Consider the following 26,268-nt stretch of genomic DNA (forward strand, 5'->3'; position numbering starts at 1 on the left):
TTTGACTCTCCACTATTTTATTGTACATCTATGCGTTCCATTGTGATTTCTCAAATCACAATTCCTGTTTAATCAAAATAACAATGTAAAACTTTCTGCAAAGTTAGCTGTATGGAGAGATGAACAGTAAAGTACCACAATTCATTGCAATAAACAAATTTAGTAATTTCTGATGGAATTTCAGTTTTTGTGTTCATTATTTGTTGTGTGGCAGAGTAAACCCGAAAGTCGATACTTTTTACTAAAAAGGTACATGAATTTTAATAGAAGGTAATCAGTTCATCCAAAGGATTTCTCCTAATTTAGCCCATCAGCATCAAGGAGCCTCCATCAGCCTTTTATAACTGCAATAGGTCGCAGTTTAATGGCTTTTTTGCTGATCCCTGCATCATGGCAAGTATTCACAACATCGTTTACATTCTTGTAGGATTCAGGAGCCTAGAAGGGAAAAAAAAGTACTCTTATCAGTTGACAGGTTTTACATTAGTATCACTTTTTGTAATACAACTTGAATAGGAGTCTGAATCTGGGTCCTAATTCTTTTGGAAGACCTTGTATGATAATAGATTACGTTGTGAACAGAAGTAGACGATCTCATAATCCCAACAATGGTTCAAGAAACAAAACATACAGACACAGAACATTTTAATTGTCAGTGAGGGTATTCATTTCAAGCACACAAAAAAATAAACATGAACAAACTAATTTCTAAATAACATTTATCTTACCCCATTACACAGATCAGTCAACAATAGCCATCTTTGCTATAGCCCTATAGAAAGGGAGGGAGCTGACAGTGTAGTCTTGCCAAGCAGTCAAATCGGAATCATTAATACAATAGGATGATTATCAACAAATTGTTTACTATAATGGGTGACTTTTAAAGAAACACAGTGCATTAAAGCTCTAACACATTCTCATTCTGTCAGAGTAATAGAATGCAGATTTACAACAGTGGTGAGTTCCTAATTACTGTCAGATGCCTGGAAGCAGATATTTCCCCAGAAGGGAGGAGCCAGTCACCCCAGAGTTCTCAAGTATAGTGGCCTTTGAGAAAATCTCCAGCTGAAATCTTGACTTGAAAATATGCATAATATCGGAGGAAAAATATATACAGTTCTTCACACCTTTAGTGAGTTAGCTGATCTCAGCTGGTTTATAAATCAAGTTTTAGCTGACTGCAAGTTGTACATTAATATCTACCACATCAGGATATTCTATATTCAGAAATCTAATTAAAATATACACATCTCTGCATTTTTCTCGCCAATGTTACCAAACATGCATAGGATAAAGGTCAAGCAAATAACCTGCTCCCACAACATTTAATCAACTTAAACAGTAATCCAAAACAAAGACAAAAATAAAGTGCAGCTCTTACTTCTTCCATTACTAGTTTGGGTGAAGCAACACGAATAGCAATCCCCTTATCTGCTAGTTTGTCCAACACATCCTGGAAATCGAGGTTACGTCGGGATTTTGCACGTGACAAAGCTCGCCCCTTGAAAGAAAATTCTAAAATTATATTCCAACTCTTTACATAGACAAAGTTTAATCATGTTAAAAGGTTGCAAGAGACAGTTCTAATACCATTAAGCCAATAGAGTTAAACAGGGCTCTTTTCCATGTCCCACTTTTACACCCTTGGAAAAAAAAGTGCTTTAAATAAGAATTTGCTAATGAGACTGCTACTGTAACAGATTGATACATTATGCACTGGACTTGTCCAATCCTTTGAATGCTTAGGAATGACACGCAAATTCTAATACAAAGGTTGTCCAACACATTAGTATAAGGTGGTGAAATGTTACTGTACTAGCTCGTGTTACGTTCAATATGCCATTTCAACAGGCAAGATCTACTGATTTCCAAGTCTGCAGCTCCACTCAGATCAGCAATACAGAGACTGCCAACAGGATAACTAGAGGTAAGCATATGCTGCTTTTAGTGCTCATCTCCTTAGCTGGGGACCATGGTATGGTACTTTTAAGAGGTTCAGGGTGGGTATATCGGGAGTTGGAAGCTTTGAGTCAGCGAAAAAGCTGTAGATCAATTGTTCCCGTATTAGCTAATCTTACCACCAGAAGAACAATGGAGGCCCGAGAAGAGAAAAAGACAGGATCAGGACAGCTTGGATAATCGAGGTTGTACAGTCTATGTATAAAGTGTACGCAACGGACTATGCCTGAAAAATATTAAAACTAAACATTCAGGCAAATCTATCAACATAACTTAGAATAAGAACAAGACAATCAGGCAATGTCAGACATTTATTGGACTGTGATGGTCTACACTAATTCATGTAATTCTAGGAAGGGGAATCCTTGGAAATGTAACATTTCCAGCTACATGCTTCATAATTCCTTACCGCTCCATGGCAGGTGGTTCCAAACGTTTCTGTCATGCCTTGTTCAGTGCCAGTAAGGACATAGCTACACGTTCCCATTGTTCCACCAATCAAAACAGGCTGTCCAGTCAACTAAAGGCATTAAAAACAAAAATAAATCAGCAGGAGAACATACACAATGGCTGGAATTTTCCAGGGGATCAGCGGTGGGTCGGGTGGGAAATTTGATTTTTATTTTGACAGCGGGTCTTTCCCACAGGCGCATGTGATCTCCGATTCAACCGAACCCGCAGAGGCAGGCAACCCAATTAAATCAATTACTGGGTTGTTGAGACCCTTAATAATGCTTTTAACCTTACTGTTTAACTTTAACTGCTCGCCCCTGGGGTCCACGCTGTTCGGGGACCACGTCTGTGAACCTAAGGCGGGAGTTGAAAGGTCATTGCTTGATTGGATTACTGAACAGCTTCAAATAAACAGTATAAGCTTCCACCTGACAGATCACTTTCCTCAGCCACAAGCTGTTTCTCAGTTCATTTCCAGCACAGATTCTGCAGGCTTTCAACTCTCAACTCATTGGAAGAACTTTCTCACTATTGATAGAATGCTTCCGTGATCCATTCCATCAACATAGGTGCCCTTTATACTGTCTCACCTTGGTCCTCAGAATCCAACCATTAGCAGCCGCAACACCAGCAATACCAACAATAACATAAATCTTCTCCGCAATCACCTGATGTTGCATAGGACAGAGGGTATCAGTACCTGAGCACATTAATGCCCTGGAGGTCAGGGATGGACTCACCATTTCCAGATTTACTTCACTTGACACTACACATCCTAGCTGCCACATGATGCGCCAGGTTGGCACCACCCCACACCAGTATCATAATGCCTACAATGCCCAAGCCATTCCTTTCACATTCACCACCATTCCGAGGCGTACCGTTTTGTCTCAACATTCACTGCAACTCACAAAGCCACGTCCAAAGGTGCACACAAATCTGTCAAAGAATGCAAAGTGTTGAAAATAAAGTTTTCAATGTTTGACAGCACATTAACAGAAACTTTACATGAGCATTAGAATAAAACACCAAGTGGCTACCCTTGTGTATTGTTAGTTGGTATGATTCCATTAGGATGAGGGTGAGCGTGAGGGGCGGCTAGTGGTATGGGAATGTGATAACATAGATAGAGAGGGATGGGTGGAGGTGCAAGGTAAGATGGTGTAAGGATGTGCAGGAGTAGGGTAGGGAAGACAGAGTGATGGGGATGTGATGAAAGGCACAGCAGGATGAGGTTGAGTGTGGCTTTGCATTAATGTTGCGTGATCTAATGAGATCATTGAAAGGTTGGCGCCACTGCACCCAGATCCTCCTGAGCACATCCCTGATATTGTGTTGCAATCTCCAGGGGAGGTCTCTTCCGCCCATGGGAAGGGAAGAGAACCTCCCTGCGTGATCTGACTCCCTCCATAAACATATGGAGGGAGTCATGAGAACCTGGGTGCAGCCTTGCTCCTCTGCAGTGATGGTCAGCGTTTGCTGCATTTCAATGCTGTAGAACACCAACAGCACAAATGTCAAAAGAAAATTTAAGGAAACCAGCTGATGACGCATCATGAATGACATCACCAGACCTGCTTCCTCTAATTGGGCCGAGAAACACGCTGGGTGGGCTTAACAAGCCCCATCAATGCAAATTCATTTCCCAGAGCGGGATGGAGCCAGCAGCAGGGCCGTGACCCACCACTGACATCGCCCATCGAGGTAAGGAAAATCTCAGCCAATGTGTCTGTTGTAATTGCATGAAAATCCTTCACCAGATTACCTGCTGAATGGTAATCCCTATAATCTTTTAAAAAAATAAATTGAGTGCATCATCTGTTCGTCACCATTTTGGCATGTGGGAAATCATACGGCCGCTAAATCGGAGCTCCAATTGGTCATGGGTACCTTCTTCCATATGGGCCTTACCAAGTACATGCTTTTGTCCGCCATACTATATAGCCCACCGCTCTGCTCCCAGCACTTACCCATATGTTCCATCTCAGTAGTTTCCATACCTGATAATCGACTGGTATAAGAGGGTGGTGTGGCGGGAAGGCCCTGGTAGAACCCTTCCTATGAATCAGCAATGTTTTCTGTTTCCCATCCACCACATGCTCCTCCACTTTGGCTATGTTGTGAGACACATCATAAATCACATGCATATCCAGATCATCTGGTGTAGTGTTGAAGACTTTGGCAAATGCCTAAAATAGAGAGAGTGCGAGGAAGAGAGAAAGAGAGAATGAATACATAACAAAGGAGAAAATGGGAGGTAGAGAGAGAATTAATACATAGAGAGAAAAAAGAATGAGAAAGCAAGGAATGATGAGATAAGGGAGAGGCATAAAAAAATAAATGGAAGCACATGAAATATGGGTAAGAGAGAAAACAAGCTCATGAGCTATGGGAGAGAATGCACACAAATTAGAAAGAAAAGAGTGACCATGAGATTTAAAGAGATAATGCACAATATAGGGAGGGAAGAGAGAGCATGAGAGAGAACAAATGTTGAAAAGCAGGAAAGAGATGGAAGAGTGACAGATAGAGGAGAAAGAAATGGGAAGAGAGAAAGAAAATGGGAGAAAAAAAACTTGAACACGATGAGAAACAGGAAAGAAAGAACGAAGAAAAAAAACAGTACAATGCCAGCTAGATGTGCAAATTCCACCTTATCACAAGATCATATCTTTAAATCCTCACGGAATGTAATTCTCTAGTGTGATAACTAGGTTTTTAAAAATAGACAATTTCCTAATTTTCCGTTCTAAATGTGTTAGCCTTCCCTTTGAAAAGATGAACCCAACAACAATAAATCCCACTTGTGCAGGGTGCAAACTCGGGTAGACAGTGGAGATTATTTCATCTGCAGCTGCTTGTAAGAACCAGACATAAGGCAAGTTGCCTCCATTGTGCACCTCCCCATAATGGCCTGAATAAGATAGGGTGCTCCTGGTCAGGAAATCACTGGGACAAACCCATACTCTACTAATCTAAGAGGTGTGTGGACACACCAACCCATTGGTGTCTCTAGCAGTGCATTTTTAAAATACTGTCAAGTATGTACTTACAGCAAAGCAAAAACAAACCAGCATTTTGGAATCTAATCAAATCAAGTTAGCAATAAAGTTTTACACATTAGCTGCATGCATGGAACAATTCAACACAATCCCTACCTGTCGCGTGAGGAAGGTCATAGAGGAGCGATTCACCCAGGCATAGTTTCCAGCTGCTGCCATGCCTTTGAGATAGTCCTGACCTTCTTGAGAATTGATCCTGGCACATGCCAGCTGCCTGTCATTGACAATAATATTATCTCTCTTCATGGCTTTCTCCATAGCCACTAGGGCATCTGGAAAACATGGCAATGCTCTGCATCAGCTAGCAAGAGGTATAGTGGATGTATTCTAAACCACTGCAATAAAGTAAAAGCTACATTTGTTCAGTCTAACCAAGGAGACTTATCTTAAAACATGCATGAATTGGTCACATATTTATAAAAATAATTTGCACTTCTAGGATGCAAACACACATTTGCAGTAGTAAAAAGGGAAGTTAGTAATAACTAATTGCTATATTGAAGTTCTCATTGCATTGATATTTTGCTATTTTAATTCCATTAAAATGACTTCAAAAGTCACTTCATGTTATGTTACCGTAACAGTTGAGACATGCTGTGTCACTACTAATCAGTGTGTGCTGTGAGGGGAAATATATTAAGTGCTGAAATCTCAAGTTTTATTTTTCCTGCCTATTGAAATGTTCACTCAAAAAACGACGTGCCATCATCAGGTAAAATAATTTAGATCAATTTTTTTTAAAAAGAGGAAAAAAATAGAAAAAATTTAGAATTGAGAACACTTGAGGATAAAGTCATTGTTGTGCCTTATCCTAGAGTATTCCTTAACTTTTAGTCAAAATCTTGTTGTATAGGAGTCACAAGGGAAGAGAGACAATAATCACTGCATAATAATACATCATGGGGTTTGGCACTTTCAAAATCTGCAAAGAGGAAAGTGCTACAATTAAAAAATTAAGATATTCTGACACAAATGTACCATTGTGTGGAGTGAGGCCTTGCAGTGAACACAAGAGATGTGTTATATCACACTTAGTCTAGACTAAGTGGAAAAGGGAAAATATCTCACCTGTTGCAACCTGGTGTCCAAAACCTCTGCTCCCACTGTGAATCATGACACACACCTGGCCCTTATGGTCGATTCCCATTTTACGTGCTGCATAATCATTGTAGATTTCATCCACCACCTGAATCTCAGCATAATGGTTTCCAGCACCCAAAGTCCCCAGCTTAAAAAAATGCATAGATTAGAATGCAACTACTGGTATCAATTCAGTTCCAAACTCTTACTAAGCACTCACATTTTAAACAAAAGGTTCAACTTTTTAAAAAAGTAATTTCAAAAGTTAACTTTCCCAAACTGAGAATTATACCCCACCGCACATCAAAAAAGCAAAACAAGAAATATGTTTGTGCATCACTATTCCTTACAATTGATGTAGGAAACATGAGATGCCCAACTTTCCTGGATCATTGTCCATGTAAAGTAATGAGAGATCACAACAGGATTTGCAATAAGAACCACAAAGAGCAATAATACCCATTCAGTAAATACACACAGTAGAGTTGACACCTGTGAATCGCCACACAGCAAGTTAATCTCAGATAAAACGGACATGGAGATGATGCACCAGTTACTGCAGACTGTTCTTGGGCACCTCTACAGCACAGCTAGAGCAGATCTCATAGCCACTTTCAGTCAGGGAAGATGCATGGTACAAGAAAAAGAGAAACGGTACACAAAATTACCTGAGGCAATCCTCTCTTTTTGGCCTTTGCAGAGACCTTGGAAGGATCAGCTTGCAGCATTCTGCCATATTCTTCACAGTGCTCCTTATCCTCAGCCCAGGCATAGCCTTCCCTCAGGGACCAATCTACTCCCATCTCCAAAGCCTCTTCTAAATCTCTGTAAGTAAATGTCAAGTCAGCAAGAGGGTAGCACAAGGGTCAACTAAAGAAAGATTCTAAAATGCAACAGTCTTAAGTCATTTGGAGGATTGGTACAAGCATAGCAAAGGTCAATTATAAATAGCATTTTTTACTATCACAGTAAGCACCCCCAATGATGTTAACAAAATAATTAATTCAAAGCTGTCCTTCAGAGGCAATTATACTGAAAGGATTAGAAGGACCAACAAGCCAGCAGGTCTATTATGAAAACAAAGGCTGCAATAGTAATTAGGAACAGCTCTGGTGGAGAGAAGTTGAAAAATCAGGTTATAAAATTTGACTTTTACAATAAGGTAAAAATATAAAATAATTTTTAAAAGACATTTTAAAAGTACTTTGAACAAAAGGTACTCTAAACTTTCTGCTCCCTGCAAAGTGCCAGCTCATATTCCACCAATGCTTCATTTATACAACAGTAATTTCATTAATAAGAGTAAATAATTGCTTGGATATTTTCTTTAAGTTTAATCACTCGGATAAATGAGCTTCATTTTTGTCAAAGATACAATACAGCAACTGCCGTCTTTAATTATCATGGTACACAAGGAATTTTAAAACAACTAGACTCACAGAAAGCATGTCCCAGTTTAGTTCAATATAATGTTGCGGCAATCAGTCTGTTCAGTCTCTAGGCGGTTTGCTTGAGGGAAGAGCCAAGCCATGCAATTCAAATACTAATATGCTGTATGATTTGTTCAGATAGATTAACAACTTTCTGAATTTACCATTTGGTTAATTAAATAACCGTTTGACTTCAGTTGCTGTTTTCAGGCAGTATTTATTAGTTTGAGCTTTTCAAATCATTGGGTTTGATCTGGTGTCTTTGAAAAAAGGTTATCTGGCTGCAAACTCCAAAAGATAAGCCAGACAACTTCAATAATCAGTGCAAAAGGATTACTAAGACAACTATATTGAAACGTAATTACAATGGATAGTTTAGCACAAGCATTGCAAACTATTTATTTTCCACTATACATGAGCAGCTGGTAAAGTTGAACTATAAATTACTTTTCTGCTATTTTTTTTTTTTAATTCGTTGCCAATCTTTCCAATTCTTTGTCAGATCACAAACGCCAGAGGTCACCTTGCACACATCAAGGATCACCCTGCGCCAATGCTCTTAGCCAAAAGGCCTAGAGCCCAAGCACCGTTCCTGGAAGTACTGCAATACCAGGTTCGTGCCATGGAGGTGGATGGGTCAGGCCCCCCACACACCTCCCATTACTTTTCTGCTATTGCTCGTTTATTCATTTACAGTTTCATAAACGTTTTGCTAATTTAAAGCCTAATAAAGCCTGGTGTGTTATTCAACCACTTTTGAAGATAGGAAGACCCTGTGGAAGCACTAGATAGATCCAGTAGCTAAGACAATCGAAAAAAAAATCACTGTTTATTATTTGGCGTGCAAAGATATTTCACATTTATTTATATATATAAAATCTGGAAAATGAAAACACTCTTGAGGAGATAGAGAGGACTCATCTACGCGAGTAGGCTGAAGTGTGGAAGCCAAAAATATGTCTAAAGTAAAAGGGTTTAAAAAAAACACTAATCGTCACTTCTGAGAATTAGAACTAATTTGTCACTGCACTCTGCCAAACTAAAAATTACCGTTCATCTAAAGAAATGCTGCTTTAGACAGAGAGCACAATTTCTCAACTCTTTCCTTCAACATACAGCTTTCTAAATAAGAATAAATATATTGACATCAACACCACACATCCCCTATCCATTCAAAAAAAATTGCATTAACATGGTGATAAATGCCAAACCATCCAATTTGCAACAAAACCAACTCTCTCCTGTTCTCCCCCTCAAAAATATATTCTTTATATTAGTCTCTTCTAAGTCCTTATGCAGCATTCTTACTTGGCACCCATAGGGATGACTCCCTTGGATCCGACTCCTACAGGAATGTGATCAAACATGGCCTGGGCCAGCTGTTCCTTCACTGGCTGTACATCGCCTTCATCGAGGTTGGTACGTAGCAAACGCACCCCACAGTTGATATCAAAACCTACACCACCTGCAAAAGAAAAACATACTTTCATAAATATCACTCTTATTACATTTTATTTTCTTATCTCCACTCCCCCCAAAAAAAATGCAGGCATCTGAAAAGAAAGGTGCATTGCTCAACCCCCACAGGATCCTTCACAAATACAGGACACCCCGTGTCAAAATGGATGTGACAGAATATGAACATCAGCATAAACTGAAATTCCAGCTTAGCTTTCCTAGTGCAGAAATGTCCAAATGTCTGGAGCTGGGAGCCGAATACACACATCAAAAGCAGTAAGTGAGCCACATATGACCAGTAACCAGAGTCCCCATAAAGAAAAGATCCTTATCCACAAAAAAAGACACCCAAATCCATAAATAGCAAGACACCTCCATGCACAAAACATGCTAAGCCCCCATCATCCTCCCCATTACCAAAGCCAAGAAACTTGAAAGCTTGAGCTCTTAAAATTCCTTTAGAGGAGCTGCCTGATTGGTCAAAATTCTTCAGTCGGGGGGGAAATTCTTCATGTCCTGGGAGCTGTAAAGAGCTAGAGTCCAAGGCTTCTGAAGTTTGCTTTGCACATGCAAGCAACAGGAGCTTTGTGGGCCCGATCAAAGGAGCTCTTGGGCTGCATTTGGACATTCCTATCCTCGTTCAATGCTCTGGCACTGCCACAATCACACCATTCTTGAAAAGAAAAATGTTTTAAGATAATAAAATAAGGATGGTTATATTTTTGTGCTTTTCTAATCTAATGTATACAGATCACTAAGAAAATGCTCCAGATCTTCAACTGGTCAAGTGCTCTACAACTAAATGTCTACACCAGCCCAACTCAGCCACTGAAAAGAAAAATTACCTGGAGATACCACGGCCTGGGGATCATTCATATCAAAGGCAGCCATGTTTCCAATTGCAAATCCATAGCCTGAATGGACATCAGGAAGCCCAATGGATCTCTTTAAAAAGAGATTTAATAAAAACAATGTTTCAATAACCAGAAATGAAGTCTAATACATTCACACTAGAATGTACACACACAAAACAATCTGCTAGTCCTGAAAAATGTTAACCAATGTGGTTAAGAACTCGCTACAGGTTGAACCTCCCTTATCCAGCACCCTCGGGACCTGGCCTGTGCCGAATAAGGGACTTTGTCGAACGAGGGGAGGTCAGCAGCCCGAGGTCGGGGAGGGTGGGGGGGAAAAGAGAGGAGGGACGTCGGCAGCCCGGGCAGGACCGAAGTGTCGGCGGGCCACGAAGGAAGTGTCAGCGGGCCCCTGGCAGGCCGCGAAGGGTCAGCAGGCTGAATGTTAACGCTGCCCCAGCGGGCCGAGTGACAGTGCGGCCCCAGCTGTTTTTCCGCCCAGTGAAAATTTCCCATTTTGTTTTTCAATGTTAATCGCCCAAATCGGAAAACGCCCGCCGGGACCAAACCTCCGATGTGCACCGTCAGGAAAATCGCCATGGCGTAAGTTTTGTCTCAACGGAAGCCCGTCCAGATCGCCGAGGGAACTACCCTGTAAAAGCTGCTTAAACAGGGCGGTAGGTGAGTACTCTGCAAAGAAAGGTAAGTTACAGGTTTGTTTGAATTTTATAGCGCCGATTAAGTGTCTTGGGAATATTTTTAAACTTTTTTTTAGTGAATTTTCTTTTTTAAAGTTTTCCACCCTCCCTAGGTCCAACCACAGCCTAAATTTTTTTTTAAAATGTCCGTTTTACTTAACCTTAACCACTGAGAATAATGGTGCAAGTCCCATTTTCTCGCCGGGCGATTAGTTTTAACTTAAAAGTGGAAATTTTCACCAGCATTACTTACCAAACGTTAATGGTTTTTCTGGGCGGGCAATTGGACATTAAGGGGCTCTCGGGAAAGTCTAGCCCTTAAGGTTTTAAAAGTGTGCTCTTCTATCTCCATACAACATATATTTCCAAGCATTTCACCTTGAAGAGTTTATTTTAAGTTTCAACAGGTGAGCTTGTTTTAAAGCATCTTCATTATACAGACATTCTGTAGTTGCACATATCCAATAGAATTGTCAAATTTCAGGCCAGGGGACAACTTTAATGTAACATGCTTCACGGGTCAGGAAGCCACAATGCTTCAAAGTATTATTCAATCAGCACCATTCATATTACCAGCTTGCAACCGGCAATATTAAAAGGAACCTTAAAAAAATCTTGTTATTTATTTTAATCCTGGTTTTATCTTCCAGAATTATCATAAAAAACATTTTATTTTATTTACAGCCACATTTCATGTTTTGATGGCCATAGGGTATCAACTGGCTTGCTCCCGGGAATCTCAATTATCACCCAAACCATCTGCAAGCTGTGTGAAGAGGACGGCTTTCCTGAGCACAAAATTCTAACTCAGTGCCATGCTGGGATATAATGATCTATTGGGCAGGCACCCTTATTTAAACCACTCCAAAGCACAGCAAAGCCAAAAATCTACTCCAGAAATTAAATCCCCTTTAATTCTGTCATTATAATGTATAATGGGAATGCCAGTACCATGTTGTGTAATTCACAGAAGCCCAGCATTCAGTGCCTGCTGCTGCAATAGCAACTGGAGAACAGAACAGCCCACAAACTCAATGCATCTTTATAAACCCCAGTTTTAAAAAGGTTGTTCTATTTGGTTCAGGGGTTGTTACATTACTCAAACTTTGATCTCATTACAATGTTATCTGTACTTCTTCTCAATGGTTTACATACTTCAGACCATTATTTATGTAATAAACGACAAGGATGTCAGATTTCATTTTCTTATACAATACTACATTCAGATAATTTTTAAAAAGCAAGTTTCACAGAGCAGCAAATCTTAGTTAAGTGATCACTAACTCACATGAATAATCCCAGGCAATGCTGCCACATTTCCAATCTGCTTCATGGCTGGCAGGAAGCCACCCACACCTAGAACAAGACAAGGATTAACCTTTTCTATAATTGCAAGCAGTAAGATGCGATCTAAGTGATGGAGGAAAGTCATCTATACCCACAAGCACAGGGATAGTCCATCAATACACACAACACTTAATGCTCTAGACCATCCCTTTCTGTGCGGACCCAAACCTTACCAAATCTGCAATCGCCGTCACAAAATGTGAAAAGAACAGAAAAGACTATACAGCCATATGAATCATTAACATATTGGTTCAAGATTGAACCATTTAATTTCCCTCCTACATCTAGGGAACAATCCACAAATGGGCTGACGATACCAAGCTAGGTGCGAATGCAAATATCCGAGATGAGAGAAATCATGCAGACAAATCACAGGGGAATGGGTCAGTATCTAAATGTCTAAGATAAATATAATAGAATATAAATAAATGCAGCGTGATGAATTTGGGTAGGGCAACTCCAAGCACATATACATAATTCACAGTTGTGCAGGTGAGGCAGCTGAGCATATAAAGGACCGGGGGGTGGGGGGAGTTATAGATCACAAGTCATTGAAGGTCCACAACCAGCGTCGCAACGCTATTACGAAGATGAATCTAGTTTAGAATGCACAGCTAGGTCATTAAATGTAAGGTTAAGTACGATCTACAACTATATACAAAGACACTGGCCGAGCTGCATCTAGAATACTGTGCACATTTTGGTCACCTTGCAGGACGAGAAATATTAAAACCCTGAAAAAGTCCAGAGGAGGGCCACTCACTTAGTCATCAGGAAAAGCTTAGATTTGGGACATTTGACTGGAAAATACATAAACTTCGAGGGATTATAATTGCGGTCATTCATACTAATAAGAGAATAGATTCTGTCCAGGTGGATAGGTTACTCAATTTAGATAAGCAAAGGAGAACTAGGGGGCATCAGTAATAGTTACAGAAGCAGAAAGTCTGGAAGTTCTTTTCACAGAAATTTGTCAACCTCTGGAACAAGTTGCTGGCATACACAGTGAGTGTGGATTTGCTGCAAGCATTCAAAAGAAAGCTGGGCACGTTTCTATGAGTGAAAGACATCTTCAGTTATAGAAGATAGGTGAGTTGACGAGGTAGTGGTATCAGTCACCATGATCTGGAACTTGCTTGATTGCCTACAGGGGCCAGAGGAACTTCCCAGTTTTTCCCCCCCTCTACATTGGCAGACGGTTTTTTCCTTTTTTTTTGCCTTTCCCAGATATTGTGTGGCTGCAAGGGGAGAAGAGGGCTTGATATTGGATGGGGATGGCCTAATGGACCAACTGGTCTTTAAACCTTTTTTGTATGTTCATATCTGTCCTCCTATCCCCTGTTGTCCATTTCTTTCTTGAACATTTCAACTCGAACGAGTATTCACTATAGATGGCTGTTCCGCAAATTAATCAAGTGTTTACAAGTTATTCTTCTAAATTAACTTCTGACATGCTTAGTCTGTGATCAGATTTTTCCAGTTACCCTCTCACATCATTAGCTCCATTAGAACAGTCAAAAACAGGTAATATAAAAGGCAACACAGTGGTTCAGGTGAACAGTAAGACACAAGAATGGGTTCAAGCTCTCAATTTTCCTAAAAGATCTCAATCGCAGCCAAGCTATCATGTGCTGCCAGGAAACAAAGGCCAAGTACTTCCACATGGTGAAAAAGTAGATACACCTACACTTTCTAGTAACTGGATCAAATCTGCCTGCCCTGCACCTCAACTGCAGGAATGATGTGCATCATAGGGAGACTTAAAGAGATGGGAAATAAAGATACCAACAAAAGACCAATTGCATGCAACGGTAGCCACCAAAGAAAAGCTTTATAATCCAATTTAACCAATCCAATTTCAGCACTGGCCAATTTAATCTGATATTGTATGGGTTTTTTTGCAGGGGGGAGAGAAGGGGTTGGAAAAGATCAAGCTACTACATGCATAACTTAACCAGAACATTATAAGATAACGATGAGTGAGCTCACCCTTCCAGCAAGATTCTAAAATTTCTTAAATGATTTCAGGGTTGTCACCTCCACAAACCAATTCCACATGATCAGTCTTTGTGTAAACAAGAACTTCCTCACAATAGTCTTAAATTTGCACTGACTCGTTTGAACCCATGTCCCCTTGTCATACTTGCTCGGTTTAGTTTACATATATTTTATATTATACACATACACACACCTTTTCTGTACTGTTTACTATCTTATATACCTCGACAAGATCATCTTTCAGTCACCTGATGCTAGTGATCAGCTTTCTGGCTTTTCTCTCAACTGCCTCCTGGGGCCATGTGTCACCCTTATGTCTTGGTGACCTGAATTCAAGATATGATCTGACCACAGTACCGTACAGTTTACAGCAAAACTCCCACCGACTTGTACGCTACTCTTGGCTATGTTGTTTAATATTCCATTTGCTTTGTTAAATGCAGCTCCACAATGGTTTGCATAGTCTTTAGATTAGAGGAAAACACAAGGTGTGCCTAGAATCTAGATAGATAGATATGACTGAATTACATTAAACCAGGCCCTTCTAGGGTGGGGTGGGAGTACCAGCGACATCCCACTCCTTCTGCCAGTTTTGTTTCACCACTGACCAAAGATCTCACATTTAAAACTTCCTAATGTGTATGGATTTAAAAAGCCACCACTGACCTGCACTGCTTTTTATTTATTAATTTACTGGATGTGGGCATCGCTGGTAGAGCCAGCATTTATTGGTGGTGAACCGTCTTCTTGACAACTGAGCGGCTTGCCATTTCAGAGAACAGTTAAGAGTCAACCACATATAGGCCAGACTGGATAAGGACAGCAGATTTAAAAGGGCATTCGTGAACCAGATGGGGTTGAAATGACAATCCCGTAGTTACATGGTCACCATTACTGATACTAGCTTTTTATTCCAGATTTATTTAATTAACTGAATTTAAATTCCCATAGCTGCCGTGGTGGGATTTGAACTCTTGTCTCTGGATCATTCGTCCAGGCCTCTGGATTACTAGTCCAGTAACATAACCACTATGTTACTATTCCCGTGAACATAAACAAGACTATAATGCGTATAAGATGGCCAAGGTTAGCGGGAAACTAGAAGATTGGGAAAATTTTAAACAGCAGCAAAGAATGACTAAGAAAGCAATAAAGAAGGGAAAGATAGATTATGAAAGTAAACTTGCGCAAAACATAAAAACAGATAGTAAAAGCTTTTACCGATATATAAACCGGAAAAGAGTGACTAAAGTAAATGTTGGTCCCTTAGAAGATGAGAAGGGGGATTTAATAATGGGAAATGTGGAAATGGCTGAGATCTTAAACAATTATTTTGCTTCGGTCTTCACAGTGGAAGACACAAAAACCATGCCAAAAATTGCTGGTCACGGGAATGTGGGAAGGGAGGACCTTGAGACAATCACTATCACTAGTGGGGTAGTGCTGGACAGGCTAATGGGACTCAAGGTAGACAAGTCCCCTTGTCCTGATGAAATGCATCCCAGGGTATTAAAAGAGATGGCGGAAGTTATAGCAGATGCATTCGTTATAATCTACCAAAATTCTCTGGACTCTGGGGAGGTACCAGCGGATTGGAAAGCAGCTAATGTAACGCCTCTGTTTAAAAAAGGGGGCAGGCAAAAGGCAAGTAACTACAGGCCAGTTAGTTTAACATCTGTAGTGGGGAAAATGCTTGAAACTATCATTAAGGAAGAAATAGCGGAATACCTAGATAGGAATAGTGCAATCAAGCAGACGCAACATGGATTCATGAAGGGGAAATCATGTTTAACTAATTTACTGGAATTTTTTGAGGATACAACGAGCATGGTGGATAGAGGTGTACCGATGGATGTGGTGTATTTAGATTTCCAAAAGGCAGTCGATAAGGTGCCACAAAAAGGTTACTGCAGAAGATAAAGGTACGCGGAGTCAGAGAAAATGTATTAGCATGGATCGAGAATTGGCTGGCTAACAGAAAGCAGAGAGTCGGGATAAATGGGTCCTTTTCGGGTTGGAAATCGGTGGTTAGTAGTGTGCCACAGGGATCGGTGCTGGGACCACAACTGTTTACAATATACATAGATGACCTGGAAGAGGGGACGGAGTGTAGTGTAACAAAATTTGCAGATGACACAAAGATTAGTGGGAAAGCGGGTTGTATAGAGGACACAGAGAGGCTGCAAAGAGATTTAGATAGGTTAAGCGAATGGGCTAAGGTTTGGCAGATGGAAGACAATATCGGAAAATGTGAGGTCATCCACCTTGGAAAAAAAAACAGTAAAAGGGAATATTATTTGAATGGGGAGAAATTACAACATGCTGCGGTGCAGAGGGACCTGGGGGTCCTTGTGAATGAATCCCAAAAAGTTAGTTTGCAGGTGCAGCAGGTAATCAGGAAGGCGAATGGAATGTTGGACTTCATTGTGAGGGATGGAGTACAAAAGCAGGGAGGTCCTGCTGCAACTGTACATGGTATTGGTGAGGCCGCACCTGGAGTACTGCGTGCAGTTTTGGTCACCTTACTTAAGGAAGGATATGCTAGCTTTGGAGGGGGTACAGAGACAATTCACTAGGCTGATTCCGGAGATGAGGGGGTTACCTTATGATGATAGATTGAGTAGACTTGGTCTTTACTCGTTGGAGTTCAGAAGAATGAGGGGTGATCTTATAGAAACATTTAAAATAATGAAAGGGATAGACAAGATAGAGGCAGAGAGGTTGTTTCCACTGGTCGGGGAGACTAGAACTAGGGGGCACAGCCTCAAAATACGGGGGAGCCAATTTAAAACCGAGTTGAGAAGGAATTTCTTCTCCCAGAGGGTTGTGAATTTGTGGAATTCTCTGCCCAAGGAAGCAGTTGAGGCTAGCTCATTGAATGTATTCAAATCACAGATAGATAGATTTTTAACCAATAAGGGAATTAAGGGTTACGGGGAGCGGGCGGGTAAGTGGAACTGAGTCCACGGCCAGATCAGCCATGATCTTGTTGAATGGCAGAGCAGGCTCAAGGGGCTAGATGGCCTACTCCTGTTCCTAATTCTTATGTTCTTATGTTTATGTTCTAAGACTGCACCTCCTCTCCTTTCTGTACAGATGTAACTCCCAATACCAAATTACATCAGGCCATACCATAAACACAAATGCTACTTTGATCACATGTGCATACTTAAAATCAGGCTCCGTACTCAACTCCTTTATCACAAACATCTTATAATTTGTTCTTACCTCCTCCACGGCATGAATTTCGCAGCTCCTCAAACATCAATTTCTCCAAGGTGTCATTGACATAAAACACTCCTTCCACCTAGAATACAGGAATACCAGTTCGGTCTTTAAGAAATTAGATCCAACACATTACTATAGTATTCGCTGCTCATGATGTGGTCTCCTATACATTGGGGAGACCAAACGCAGATACGGTGACTGCTTTGCGGAGCACCTCCCTTCAGTCCATAAGCGTGACCCCGAGCTTCTGGTCACCTGTCACTTTAATTCACCATTCCACTTCCACTCTGATCTCTCCGTCCTTGGCCTTACACTGTTCCAACGAAGCTCAACGCAAGCTCGAGGAACAGCAACTCATCTTTCAATCAGGTACTTACAGCCTTCTGGACTCAACATCGAATTCAACAATTTCAGACCATAACCTCTGCCCCTATTTTTTTCTCACATGACATTCATTAATGATTCTGCCATTAGCATTTACACCTCTTCTAGACTCAACTTTTGTTTCTTTACTTGTCCCACTACCATCGCCTTTTGTTTTTTAATCTCTCCTGCCTTCTATCCTATCACAAACTTTCCCTTTTATTCTTTCCTCCCCTCCCCCCTGCACTTGCTTATAATCTATTTCATCTCTAATATTTTCCTGACTTGAGCACATTAAAAAAAATCTAGGCTGGCAGTGCAGTGTTGAGCGAGTGCTGCACTATCGGAAGTGCCATCTTTCAGAAGAGATGTTAAAACGAGGCCCCGTCTACTCTCTCCGTGTGGACATAAAAGATCCCATCGAAGAAGAGCAGGGGAGTTATCCCCATTGTCCTGGACAATATTTATCCCTCAATCAACATAACAAAAGCAGTTTATCTGGTTATCACATTGCTGTTTGTGGGAGCTTACTTTGCACAAATTGGCTGCCGCGTTTCCCACAACAGTGACTAGACTCCAAAAGTACTTCATTAACTGTAAAGCACTTTGAGACATCCGCTGGTCGTGAAAGGTGTTATATCAATCCAAGTCTTTCTTTCTTTTCCATGTTAGCTGACATCGTTAACGGTTCTCTCTCCTCAGGTAGCATCCCCCTCTCCCTCAAATCTGCCGTCATCACCCCTCTCCTCAAAAAAACAACTCAACCCGTCCGTCCTTGCAAACTACCGGCCCATCTGCAACCTCCCTTTCCTCTCCAAAGTCCTTGAATGTGTTGTCGTCTCCCATATCCGTGCCCATTTTTCCTGCAATTCCATGTTTGAATCCCTCCAATCCTGTTTCCGTGCCTGTCACAGTACCAAAACGACTCTCATCAAAGTCACAAATGACATCCTTTGTGACTGTAACAAAGGCAAACTATCCGTTCTCGTCCTTCTTGCCTTGTCTGCAGACTTTAACATGGCTGACCACTCTATCCTTCAACGCCTCTCCGTCATCCAGCTGGGTGGGACTGCACTTGCCTGGTTCCATTCTTATCTATCTAATCGTATCCAGAGAATCACCTACAACCCGTCCCCGCATCATTACCTCTGGTGTCTCCCCAAGGATCCATCCTTGGCCTCCTCCTATTTCTTATCATGTTGCCCCTTGGTGACATCATCCAAAAACACAGCATCAGTTTCCACATGTATGCTGATGACACCCGGCTCTACCTCACCACCACTTCTCTCGATCCCTCCATGGTCTCTAAATTTTCAGACTGCTTGTCCGACATCCAGTTCTGGATGAGCAGAAATTTTCTCCAATTGAATATTGGGAAGACCTAAGCCATTGTTTTCAGCCCCTGCCACAAACTCCGTTCCGTAGCCACGGACTCCATCCCTCTCCCCAAATTATGCCCAAGACTGAACCAGACTGTTCGCAACTTTGATGTCATATTTCACCCTGAAATTAGCTTTCGACCACATATCCGTAGCATAACATCGCCCTTCTCCATCCTTGCCTCAGCTCATCCGCTGCTGGAGCCCTCATTGGTAGAAAAAATTAAAAAGCAAATTATTTAAATAGGGAGAGATTACAAAATGCTGCAGCACAGAGTGATCTGGGGTCCTTGTACATGAAACACAAAAAGTTAGCATGCAGGTACAGCTAGTAATTAGGAAGGCAAATGTAATGTTGGGCCTTTATTACAAGTGGATAGAGTATAAAAGAACTGAGACCACACCTGGAGTACTGTGTACGGTTTTGGTCTCCTGATTTAAGGAGGAATATACTCGCATTGGGAGGCAGTTCAGAGAAGGTTTATTAGGTTGATTCCCAAGATGAAGGGGTTGTCTTATGAAGAAAGGTTGAACAGGTTGGGCTTATACTCATTGGAGTTTAGAAGAATGAGAGGTGATCTTATTGAAACATATAAGATTCTGAGGGGTCTTGACAGGGTGGATGCAAAGAGGATGTTTCCCCTCGTGGGGGAATCTAGAACTAGTTGGCATTGTTTCGGAATAAGGGGTCACTCGTTTCAAACGGAAATGAGGAGGAATTTATTCTCTCAGAGGGTCATGAATCTTTGAAATTCTCTACCCCAGAGAGATAAGGAGGCTGGGTGACTGAATATATTTAAGGTGGAGATAGACAAATTTTTGAACGATAAGGGAGTCGAGCATTATGGAGAACAGGCAGGGAAGTGGAGTTGAGGCCAAGATCAGATCAAGCATGATCTTATTGAATGGCGGAACAGGCTATAGGGGCAAAATGGCCTACTCCTGCTCCTATTTCTTATGTTCTTGTGTTCATCCATGCCTTTGTTACCTCTAGACTTGACTATTCCAATGCACTCCTGGGCTGGCCTCCCACATTCTACCCTACGTAAATATGAGGTGATCCAAAACTCGGCTGCACCAGGTCCCGCTCACCCATCAGCCCTGTGCTCGCTGACCTACAATGGCTTCTGGTCGAGCAACACCTCGATTTCAAAATTCTCATCCTTATTTTCAAATTTCTCCATGGGCTCGCCCCTCCCTATCTCTGTAATCTCTTCCAGAAACACAACACAACACCCACCCCCCCCCCCCCAAACATGTCTGCTCTCCTCTAATTCTTCCCTCTTCAGCATCCCTGATTATAATCACTCAATATAATGGCCGTGCCTTCTGTTGTCTAGGCTCCAATCTCTGGACCTCCCTGCCTAAACGCCTCCGCCTCTCTTTCCTCCTTCAAGACGTTCCTTAAAACATACCTCTTTGACCAAGCTTTTGGTCACCTGTGCTAACTTCTACTTATGCGGCTCTGTGTCCAATTTTTTTCATCTCATAATACTCCTGTGAAGCACCTTGGGACATTAAAGCGCTATATAAATACAAGTTGTTGTTGTTATTGAGGTAGTGTGTGATATAATCTCACTAATTGCAGCAGTTGTTGCAAAGGATTTACCATTGAAAATTGTATTGGTATCACTCTTAATTCAACTCATCTAGTTCAACCTCTCATTAAAGGCCAGCCCAAATATTCAGACTCGTGATGCAGTACCTTTGTACCTCCCCAAATGTACATTCTTCTTACATGATAATGGGTGTGTACTTGAATGGAAAGGAAGTGACTAATGGTGTCCCGCAAGGATCTGTGCTGGGGTCTCAACTATTCATGATATTTATTAATGACTTAGATAACACAACAGAGAGCCATATAGCCAAGTTTGTCAATGGCACAAAGATTTGTGGTATAGTAAGTAGTGTAGACACAGAATTACATAGAATATACAGCACAGAAACAGGCCATTCAGCCCAATTAATCCATGCTGGCATTTATGCTCCACTCGAGCCTGCTCCCATCCTTCCTCATCTAACTATCAGCATAACCCTCTATTGCCTTTGCTCTCATATGCTTATCTCCCCTCCCCTTAAATGCATCTATACTATTTGCCTCAACTATTCCTTGTGGTAAAGAGCTCTGCATTCTCACCACTGTCTGGGTAAAGACGTTTCTTCTGAATTCCCTATTTGATTTATTGGTGACTACCTTGAATTGATGTCCTCTAGTTTTGCTTCCGCCGCCCCCCCCCCTCCCCTCCATCCACCCAAGTGGAAAAACACTCTGTCTACTCTATCAAAACCTTTCATAATTTTAAGAAAAGAGACACATTCTGTTCATCCTTTCCTGATAGGTGCAAGGTATAATCTCGCAATTCTGGTATCATCCTTGTAAATCATTTTTGTACCCTCTCTAGTGCCTCTATCCTTTTTATAATATGGCAGCCAGAACTATACACATCACCCCAAGAGTGGTCTAACCACGGTTCGATACAAGTTTAGCATAACTTCTTTACTTTTCAATCCTATTCCTCTAGAAATAAACCCTAGTTCTTGGTTTATTTTTTTTTAATTTAAAAAAGGCCTTGCATCGCTACTTTTAGTGATTTGTGTCTTTGTACTCCCAGATCCCTTTGCTCCTCTGTCCCATTTAGATTCTTATAGACAGGAGCATAAAATTACAAAAAACATTGAGATTAAATGAGTGGGTGACACTGTGGCAGATGGATTTCAATGCAAGGAAATGCAAGGTCATCCATTTTGGAGCAAAAATGGAGAATTATTTAAATGATGAAAAGCATTAAATGGAGGTCCAAAGATTTAAGGGGTCCATGTGCACAGATCACTAAAAGGCAGTAGCCAGGTACAAAAATATAATTAAAATGGCTAATGGAATATTAGCCTTTATAACGGGAGGGCTGGAATACAACAGGGAGGAAGTTCTGCTACAGCTATACAAAGCCCTGGCTAAACCACATCTGGAGTACTGTGTACAGTTCTCGGCACCACACCTTAGAAAGGGAATATTGGTCATGGAAGGAGTGCAACACAAATTCAGCAAAATGTTACTCTGACTCCAAGGATTAGATTATAAAGAGAAATTACATAAACTTGGCTTGTATTTCTTGGAATATAGACGTTTACGGTGTGATTTGATTGAGGTGTTAGGATTTTGAAAGGAACTAATAGGATAGAGAGAAATTGCATCCCAGAGTGCTCAAGGAAGTGGCCCTAGAAATAGTGGATGCATTGGTGATCATTTTCCAACAGTTTATCGACTCTGGATCAGTTGCCATGGACTGGAGGGTAGCTAATGTAACACCACTTTTTTAAAAAGGAGGGAGAGAGAAAACGGGTAATTGTAGACCAGTTAGCTTGACATCAGTAGTGGGGAAAATGTTGGAATCGATCATGAAGGATGAAATAGCAGCGCATTTGGAAAGCGGTGACAGGATCGGACCAAGTCAGCATGAATTTATGAAAGGGAAATCATGCTTGACGAATCTTCTGGAATTTTTTGAGGATGTAACTAGCAGAGTGGACAAGGGAGAACCAGTGGATGTGGTGTATTTGGACTTTCAGAAGGCTTTTGACAAGGTCCCACACAAAAGATTGGTGTGCAAAATCAATGCACACAGTATTGGGGGTAATATACTGACGTGGATAGGGAACTGGTTGGCAGACAGGAAGCAGTGAGTCGGGATAAACGGGTCCTTTTCAGAATGGCAGGCAGTGACTAGTGGGGTGCCGCAGGGCTCAGTGCTGGGACCCCAGCTCTTTACAATATACATTAACGATTTGGATGAAGGAATTGAGTGTAATATCTCCACGTTTGCAGATGACACTAAACTGGGTGGCGGTGTGAGCTGTGAGGAGGACGCCAAGAGGCTGCAGGGTGACTTGGACAGGTTAGATAAGTGGGTAAATGCATGGCAGATGCAGTATAATGTGGATAAATGTGAGGTTATCCATTTTTGGGGGCAAAAACACGAAGGCAGAATATTATCTGAATGGCGGCAGACTAGGAAAAGGGGAGGTGCAACGAGACCTGGGTGTCATGGTTCATCAGTCACTGAAAGTGGGCACGCAGGTACAGCAGGCGGTAAAGTAGGCAAATGGTATGTTGGCCTTCATAGCTAGGGGATTTGAATATAGAAACAGGGAGATCTTACTGCAGTTGTACAGGGCCTTAGTGAGGCCTCACCTGGAATATTGTGTTCAGTTTTGGTCTCCTAGTCTCCTCCCACTATTTATCAGGGACTTGGCCTGGAGGGTGGTCACGGAGCAGTCCCGTGCAACAAATTTTTAAGTCGGTTCACGGGCTCCCAGGCCGCCTGCAATTTCTGCGGTCTGGAAGAGTCCGTGCTCCACGTTTTTATGGAGTGTGCGAGGTTGCAGCCCCTGTTCCATTATTTAAAGGGGCTGCTCCTCAATTTCTGGTTGCACTTCAGTCCCACACTCCTGATTTTTGGGCACCCTGTGCGGGGAGCGGGTAGGTCCGAGGGCCTCCTCGTAGGACTGCTCCTGGGCACGGCCAAGGGTGCCATCAGCCGGTCCAGGCAGCAGGCGGTGGTTCAGCCTGACTGCCTGCCTCTCTTCCGCGCCTACATCCGGGCCAGGGTGTCCCTAGAGATGGAGCACGCGGTGTCCACCGGTACGCTCGCGGCCTTCCGCGAGAGGTGGGCGCCGGAGGGACTGGAGTGTATTGTTACCCCCGGCAACCAAATTTTAATTTGATTTTATTTGTTTTAAAGTTTAATTTGTTTTAATTGCCGGGTTTTAGTGTCCCCCTCCCCTTTTATAGGGGGCACTTGGGGAAAAAAAACTATGATTTTAGTGCCCAAAAAAAACACAAAAATCACCAAAAAAAAGAGGGCTGTTATGTGTCTGGAGTGTCCCCCAGATCGGGGGGCACTCGATCTACTGTTTATTTGTACTCCCCCAAAAGAGTGGTCTCCTAGTCTTAGGAAAGACATTCTTGCTATTGAGGGAGTGCAGCAAAGGTTCACCAAACTGATTCCAGGGATGGCTGGGCTGTCATGAGAGACTGGATCAACTGGGCCTTTATTCACTAGAGTTTAGAAGGATGAGAATGGATCTCATAGAAACATATAAGATTCTGACAGGACTGGACAGGTTAGATACAGGAAGAATGTCCAAAACCAGGGGACATAGTCTTAGGATAAGGGGTAGGCCATTTAGGACTGAGATGAGGAGAAACTTCTTCACTCAGAGTTGTTAACCTGTGGAATTCCCTGCCACAGAGAGTTGTTGATGCCAGTTCATTGGATATATTCCAGAGGGAGTTAGATAAAGGACTTATGGTTAAGGGGATCAGGGGGTATGGAGAGAAAGCAGGAAAGGGGTACTGAAGGAATGATCAGCCATGATCTTATTGAATGGCGGTGCAGGCTCGAAGGGCCGAATGGCCTACTCCTGCACCTATTTTCTATGTTTCTATGTTTTTTCCAATGGTACGGGAGCCTAGGACAAGCTTAAAATCAGAGCCTGGCCATACAGGAGAAAAGTTATGAAACACTTCATGCAAAGGGTGGTAGAAATGTGGAACTCTCTGCCACAAAATGCAGTAGAGGCTAGCTCAATTAATAATTTTGAGAGAGATTACATAAGAACACAAGAAATAGGAGTAGGCCATTTGGCCCCTCGAGCCTGCTCCGCCATTCAATAAGATCATGGCTGATCTGATCTTGGCCTCAACTCCACTTCCCTACCTGCTCCCCATAACACTTGACTCCCTTATCAGTCAAATTGATAAATTTCTGCACAGTCCAATCTAAGTATGCACCTTCCAACAGCAGTGACTGGTTCACAATCAGGAGTGATATCTGCATGAATTGTCTCCTCCCTGGTCCAAGGGCACGGAGATGCAGTGCACTGGCGATGGGGACTTTGTTTGAATGAGGCACCAGGAGAGCTTCCTTGGAGCCTGCTGGTCGGCTTGTCTGCTTCCCCGCGCTCCGTCCACCGAAGTACACAAAAGCAGTGGGGCGCAATGGATGGCGGCAACAGCAGCCCGGGAGATAGCCGCAGCGAGGGAAATGACTGCCGGCGAGGGCCCGGGTACAGGGAGCGGGAGCGGGAGCCGGCCGGTGGTGATGGTGCAGGGGGGGATGGGCACGGCCACCACGCCGGGGCTGCCTGTCGAGGTTCGCCGATTACCTGCATGTTGGGCACGAAGCCATGCTTGATCCTCCAACAGTTCTTGTGGATTTTATCCAGGTAAGCGAGCTCGTCGTTGTAGCTGCGACTCATTGCTGAAGCTGCTCTCACACCGCCAACAGCAACCGTCGCCCGAGCTCGAGCAGCTACCGCTGCCGCTATAGCTCAGGTCAGGCGGCGACGCACGAACGCGCTCCTGAGGGTTTTATTTTTCGAAACACGAAATCAGGAGTGCAGCAGATTCTTCTTAAACAAAGAACACGCCTCGCTGCAAAAATTACAAACTCTTCTGATCACAAAGCCCAAGACTGATTATAAACAAAGCCATTTAAGCATCTATGGCCTTTTTTGTGAAAGAAAGATGCTTAAGTTTCACTTAGGTTCAAGTCGAACACAAAAATCTAGGCTGACACTCCAGTGCAGTGCTGAGGGAGTGCTGCACTGTCGGGGTTGCCGTCTTTCAGATGAGATGTTAAACTGAGTCCCCCTCTGCTCTCTCAGGTGGACGTAAAAGATCTCTTGGCGCTATTTAGAAGAAGAGCAGAGGCGTTATCCTGGTGTCCTGACCAATATTTATCGCTCAATCAATATATTTTTTAAAACAGATTATCTGGTCATTATTACATTGCTGTTTGTGAGAGCTGCTGTGTGCAAATTGGCCGCTGCATTTCCCACATTATAACAGTGACGACACTCCAAAAAATACTTCATTAGCTGTAAAGCGCTTTGAGACATCAGATGGTTGTGAAAGACACTATAAATGCAAGTCTTTCTTTGCTTAAAACAGCTTATAT

General features: G+C 42.2%; 1 protein-coding gene across 1 annotated transcript; it reads right to left on the reverse strand.

Annotated features, from left to right (window-relative positions):
• On the reverse strand, window positions 1-25,638 carry rtcb (RNA 2',3'-cyclic phosphate and 5'-OH ligase). The gene is made up of 12 exons (XM_070900438.1): window positions 25,475-25,638; window positions 17,568-17,646; window positions 12,283-12,350; window positions 10,288-10,387; window positions 9,293-9,449; window positions 7,223-7,379; window positions 6,543-6,702; window positions 5,571-5,746; window positions 4,413-4,601; window positions 2,369-2,479; window positions 1,382-1,501; window positions 1-438 (listed from the first exon to the last, which is right to left on the reverse strand). Exons 1-12 carry the CDS (start codon window positions 25,565-25,567, stop codon window positions 331-333), a joined length of 1,518 nt encoding a protein of 505 aa, XP_070756539.1. The 5' UTR covers window positions 25,568-25,638; the 3' UTR covers window positions 1-330.
• Window positions 25,639-26,268: the final 630 nt, after the last annotated feature.

Source organism: Pristiophorus japonicus, chromosome 15, assembly GCF_044704955.1.
Source record: "Pristiophorus japonicus isolate sPriJap1 chromosome 15, sPriJap1.hap1, whole genome shotgun sequence".
NCBI classification, from domain to species: domain Eukaryota; kingdom Metazoa; phylum Chordata; class Chondrichthyes; family Pristiophoridae; genus Pristiophorus; species Pristiophorus japonicus.

Excerpts from the sequence above, each read along its gene's own strand:
- rtcb (XM_070900438.1), bottom strand. The coding sequence starts at position 25,567 with ATGAGTCGCAGCTACAACGACGAGCTCGCTTACCTGGATAAAATCCAC. Across the intron at positions 10,388-12,282 it reads CATTGCCTGGGATTATTCAT|AGATCCATTGGGCTTCCTGA; the intron begins GTGAGTTAGTGA and ends CTCTTTTTAAAG. Across the intron at positions 2,480-4,412 it reads TTATACCAGTCGATTATCAG|TTGACTGGACAGCCTGTTTT; the intron begins GTATGGAAACTA and ends TAATGCCTTTAG.